This window comes from Neoarius graeffei, chromosome 1 (genome assembly GCF_027579695.1).
Source record: "Neoarius graeffei isolate fNeoGra1 chromosome 1, fNeoGra1.pri, whole genome shotgun sequence".
In the NCBI taxonomy this organism is placed as follows: domain Eukaryota; kingdom Metazoa; phylum Chordata; class Actinopteri; order Siluriformes; family Ariidae; genus Neoarius; species Neoarius graeffei.
Genome location: NC_083569.1, coordinates 37,155,048 through 37,161,049, shown reverse-complemented (window position 1 = coordinate 37,161,049; position 6,002 = coordinate 37,155,048). Strand labels below are relative to the sequence as shown.

At 42.4% G+C, this 6,002-nt stretch overlaps 1 protein-coding gene across 1 annotated transcript in view; it reads left to right on the top strand.

The window, feature by feature from the left end:
* Positions 1-672: 672 nt before the first annotated feature.
* kif2c (kinesin family member 2C) overlaps positions 673-6,002 on the top strand; it is a 43,675-nt gene continuing 38,345 nt past the window's right edge. Inside the window, exons 1-3 of the mRNA XM_060931321.1 lie at positions 673-867; positions 1,097-1,191; positions 1,306-1,428. Of these exons, the coding sequence (XP_060787304.1) occupies positions 807-867; positions 1,097-1,191; positions 1,306-1,428 (279 nt within the window). The 5' untranslated portion in view covers positions 673-806. The remainder of the gene's footprint in view (positions 868-1,096; positions 1,192-1,305; positions 1,429-6,002) is intronic.

The following is a 6,002-nucleotide window of genomic DNA, read 5'->3' as shown; positions in this document are numbered from 1 at the left end:
ACCCTGTAGAACAGGATAAGCGGCTACAGATAATGGATGGATGGATGGGTTCTAAAGACCGGGCGGCACACTGTCGCCTCACAGCAAGAAGGTCCGGGTTCGAGCCCCGTAGCCGGCGAGGGCCTTTCTGTGCGGAGTTTGCATGTTCTCCCCGTGTCCGCGTGGGTTTCCTCCGGGTGCTCCGGTTTCCTTCACAGTCCAAAGACATGCAGGTTAGGTTAATCGATGGCTCTAAATTGACTGTGAGTGTGAATGGTCGTTTGTCTCTATGTGTCAGCCCTGCGATGACCTGTCCAGCTTTCCTGCGACCCTGTAGAACAGGATCAGCGGCTACAGATAATGGATGGATGGATGGATGGATGGATGGAAAATTTTCCTATTTTCTCATTCTCTTTAACATGTTTCTTTCCTCATGTATTTATGTGATTTCTGCCTGGTTAGAACCCCCTGGCTTTGTCTTTCGTGTTTGCATTACTTTGCGGTTTTATTAATAATAATTTCAATAAATTAATAAATAAATAAATCAACCCAGTGCGCGTGCGCACACACTCGTGAGGTTCTGACTGCTCTTAGGCCCACCCCCAAAGCGCCCCGATTGGCTAAACTAAATTTAAATTAACCTTTAGTTTGAGTCCTACAACCTCTTGTTCGTACTTCCGGTTCAATGAGCAACTTCCGCTGACGTATTTTGAAAGCTTGGCGGTTGAGAAGAGGTTTGCTGTGTCGTCCTGGCTGACGGATTGTGTTTTATTTAATTAATTTTTTTTTTGTGTGTGTTTATATTAAGTTTCTTTAAAAAAAAAACAATGGACCCAGAGTCTGCGTTGCTTCTTGTTGGACTTGCTGTCAAAATTAGCCGCAGTGACGGTAAAAGAAGTTTTAAATAAGAAGAAAAAAAAAAAGTTAGCAACTAAGCTAGCGGAAGTTTTACCGTTGTTGTTCCAGCTAGTGAAGAGTGGTGTAGTGTAATTATATGTCTGTCTATTTATACTGCTTGAATTTCAACTTGGAGTCGTTTGTGTTTATTTCTTCTTGTTAATGCTTATAAGGACTTGTTGTGACTAGGAATGAAGGTGAAGTTGTTGTTTGTGTATAGGCAGGGTTCACAGTGCCACAGTGAAGTCTGTCAGTGTTGCCAAGGCAACAGTCAATGTGGAGTGGAACGAGAAAGGAGCAACTAAAGGAAAAGAGGTTGGCAAAACACATCAGCTTGAGTCTTCACTTCACTTCACTGCTGTTTGGTTTGTGTATGCATGGGGAAAAGTTGTGCTTGTGGTCCTCACTTGGTGCTTCTGTGTCCACTAGATTGACCTGAGCGACATCTGTCGTCTCAATGCTGACCTCATTGAATACCTACAAGCATCAAAAAAAGCAGGACCTTCCGCTGCTCCAGCTCCGAGCCCTGCACGGCCATCTAAAGCAGAGAAAGTAAGGTTTACCGTACGTTTTCTTTTGGCTGCTTCCGATTAGGGGTCACCAGCAGAGCTTTCATCTCCATTGCTCTCTGTCTTCCACATCCTTCTCTACCACACCTGCCACTTTCATGTATCTCCTGTTTGGCCTTCCTCGTTTTCGTGTGCCTGGCAGCTCCATCCTCAACATTCTCCTTCCAACATGCTCAGGATGTGCTCAGTCTCATCTCTTTTAGCTTAATTCCCAAAGCTCTCCACATCTGCTGTCCCTCTGATGTGCTCGTTCCTTATCCTGTCCAACCTCGTCACTCCCATCGCAAACCTTAACATCCTCAACTCCGCCACCTCCAACTTTGCCTCCTGTCTCTTCGTTAAGGGTACGGTCTCCAATCCAGGGCTCGAAATTTCATTTTTTTTCACCAGCCAGCCGGACTAGTTACCTTCCAAAGTAACTAGCCAAACAGAAAATCAACTAGCCAAAATTTGTTCATGTATGAATTTTACTTCTGTCAAAAATAACGCAAAAGAGAGTAGTTACCATTGTTCATGACTAATTTGCATTTATTTCAAGACCCGAATTAGGGCTGCGTACCTAAACGTAACATCAGGTACCGGTACAGAGGTTTAGGTACAGGTCCGGACCTGTACCTGAACAGTTTGACACATTCTTCTGAACTTCTTCAGTAATGACAGAAACATTAATAAACTGTTGACAACTTGTCAGTATCTTTATTCAAAGAAAACCGAACATAACTAGGTTTCCTACCTCACTTCTCAGTCACCCTATAGTTAACTTGGGACAAAAAGTCATAAGTTGTCTCACAGCGAGAAGTGACTACACTAGAGTACTACAGACTACGCGTAGTCCGCGGCCTTTAACTTGCGCGGCAAAATTACACAAAGCAACAAAGGCTGCCAATGCCAGCAAAGGAAAAATGGTTGACCTGCTTTTGAGTCTTTTTGACCAATCAGAACGCTGGATCAGCCAAGCTCTCGCAATGTCTCGTGAGACTGTGGCGAGAGGATCTCAAATCAAAGATGGCTCTGATTTCAAGTTTCAGCGCGGCATTTTACGTCTTTTTTCCAGTGCTAAATTTTCGTCTTTGTGGTAGGATTTACGCATCTTCAGTCACAAAATAAGCAGATACTTGGTGTAAATTTATATCGGTACAGTACCGGTACTTCATGATCCGGTATTTTGGACCTGTACCGAATCGATTTTCATGGTACAGTACCGGTACACAGCCCTAACTCGAATATTTTGATACTGTTGTTAAATACATAAATGAGAACAACACAGAGCACCATAATATAATATCAATAATATATTGGAAAACTTGGCAACTTGGTGTATGAGTATTGAAAGCAAATATACTTACTATCATGACTATAGCACCCAAAATATGTCCAACATGCTTTCTGTATTTAACCATTTATGAGAGAGAAAGCATTAGGAGCTTCATATTGACTAGGAATCAACTTGGAAAAAAATTATTCCATAAAAATCGTATCGCAGCCAAGGCCTACCCTGCTCCCACGTTTGCTTATAAATCCTTTGTTGTTTCTCCTGTTGAGATTTTAACATTTAAAGATGCTGTAGAACACATTTTTTACATAGCTAGATTTAACACAGAAAAGCAACAGAATTTAACAATGTGTATCTATTTGATGCCATATTTTGTAATCTATGACATAAGTGGCAAAAAATTATAAAAATTAGACGAAAATGTAGCTTTGAAGAATATACTTGCCTAAATATTCCACTGATTGTTATAATATAACAATAGTATCCATAGTTCACCTCATTTGTTTATTTTTTTGCTTTGAGTTAGTCAATACTGGTCTAATATAAGCCACATTCATTTTTCAAAAATCGTGAATATGAGCAGAAATCAATGATTCAGTAATATTAAGCTGTGTTCACGTGTATACCGGTACGACAGTGGTATAACTGTATCGATACAAAGTATACCGGTACAGTTTAGTGCATCTGTACACACTAGCGAGAAATGTTTGCGGTTTTCTTTCACGGTAGTTGAAATGCGCGTGCACAAAATGTTTCCGTGGTTACCGAGTAACTTCCTTCCGAGAATATGGCGGATGAAACAACGTGTGTGTGTGTGTGTGCTTTTTGTTGTTAATGTACAGTCTGTATTTCTGGTGGTCATTTATTCAGTTGAATCGTATAAAACGCGCGAGGCAGTTGAGAAAGAAACAAAGAAAACGAGTCTCCGTTCTTCACTGTTTTATTCAGCGAAGACATCGATTGAGGTGTGTGACTTTGCGCATTATATTTGTATCGATGCAGAGCCGCTTCATCTGTCCACACTACAGCGAAGCGCTACAGTACCGATACTGTACCGGTACAAAACCCATACATTTGTGGGTTTCGTACCGATACAGTTATACCGCTACAGTACCGGTATAGTTGCTAGTGTGGACAGGTGTTGCGGTACGAAAGTAGTATCGTATCGGTACAAAATCCCTAGTGTGGACAGGGTATTAGATATATACATATGTACAGCAAATATTGGAGATATTTGATTTAAACCTTTCTCTTTTTGAAAGGTTTCACTGCAGAGGAGTTTAATGCTCTTTTCTGGGGGTGCATTCTGTGATCTTTCCTCCAGTTTTCTCTGCTTTTGTTTCTCCGATTTTTCCTTCTGCTTTTTCTGATGTTCCTGCAGTGCTCTTTTGGATAGTTTCTTGCCTACTCTGTTCGCATAAGCTTTTGTTTCAAGTTCTGTATTCACCACATTCATTAATCTCTTCTTGGATTCAGCTTCCTCTCTGGCTAAGCGCACCTACGCTTTCCCCGACATATTAAGTTCAACGCATTAGAAACAAAAGCACAAACGGAGTTAAAACACGTTTTGTAGCAAATGGGCGTATCCATATTGTTTTCTCGTTCTATCGCGTACAGTCTCGCGGTATTTACATCAATTTAACTTCCGAGTGTTCCCGAATGTCAACGAGAACAAACGAAGCCGACGAAAACATCGCTAAACAAGCAAACCAAATCAGAACGTATTCTGCTGGTCATTTTACTTAAACATATTTTTAACAGATATACAAGAGATTTAAAAAAAAAAAAAAACCACTGGCTAGAAAAATAGTGGAATTCCGCTAAATAGCGGACGTCTGGGATCCATGTTAAGTGTAAGCTGAGCGGAGGCTGTGTTAGCCGCCACCGCGATGTATGAAAAAGAGGGGCTTCTGGGGGTCCTCCCCCGGAAAATTTTGAAAATGTAGATGTTAAATGGTGAATTTTGAGTGATCCTGAATGCAAAATTTTATTTTTATGAAGGGGGCGGCACAGTGGTGTAGTGGTTAGCGCTGTCGCCTCACAGCAAGAAGGTCCGGGTTCGAGCCCCGTGGCCGGCAAGGGCCTTTCTGTGCGGAGTTTGCATGTTCTCCCCATGTCCGCGTGGGTTTCCTCCGGGTGCTCCGGTTTCCCCCACAGTCCAAAGACATGCAGGTTAGGTTAACTGGTGACTCTAAATTGAGCGTAGGTGTGAATGTGAGTGTGAATGGTTGTCTGTGTCTATGTGTCAGCCCTGTGATGACCTGGCGACTTGTCCAGGGTGTACCCCGCCTTTCACCCGTAGTCAGCTGGGATAGGCTCCAGCTTGCCTGCGACCCTGTAGAACAGGATAAAGCGGCTAGAGATGATGAGATGAGAGAAATTATGAAGTAAAAACTTATGAATTTAGATTCTTTGAAAAACCACTGAGTAGCCGGCAATGGAGCGTTTGTAGGTGGCAAAATCCCCGGTTGCCGGCAGTTATTGAGAGGACTGCTTATGCTTGCATTGTTTTAGGTTCGAATCAGTCAAACTGATAAGTTTCTTCAGGGTTCCCCGTGAACTAATAAAAGGTGAACAAACACACAGGATTTCACAAAAAGACGTTGAGAAAGGTGGCTTTTGAACCTCTTGCTGAAATCAAAGGGAGCAGAGTCGAAGCATGCTCGAGTTTTCAGTGATCACTTGGTGAAAGGTTTGTATCTCCCGCTCAGCTGTCCTTAGTGTTTTCCAAGTACTTTTCTTGCTATGTTATTTTACGGGCCTTTTTTAGTCACAAGCGCTAAAGTCCCCAGCTGTTTTTGTTTACTCCTCATGCCTCAAAGTCCATATGCATGAAGGTTGTGACAAAATTCTTCCCCAGCCTTACAGTTACAATCCAGGATTCATTGGGCAGTGACTTGATACTGAGGTCCTTTACCCAGCCACGTGCAAAAAAGTTGTAAGCCTCCATACTCTTCCACGCTTTCATCTGTTTTGCGGTGTAGAACGACGTCTGCAACACCAGATAGTCAAGTTCCCTGACCTCTCGAACTGAAGGGTAGTTTTCGAGATTGTATGACACATCCTTCTTTCCCAGACTGTAGAGGTCGATTCCATTGTGCATATCAATCTTCTGAATATATCTAAAGCCAGCAGTGGCTTCTAGGCTGAGCGTACCAAGTTATTGCTAGTTGTTTGTGCTACACCAGCTGTTTTGGTTTGCTCAGCCGCCAACTGTTTTACTGGAAGTGAAATCGCTAAGGAAAGTCACATGATTTATCCAATTCTTGGGTTTCAATGTAGCT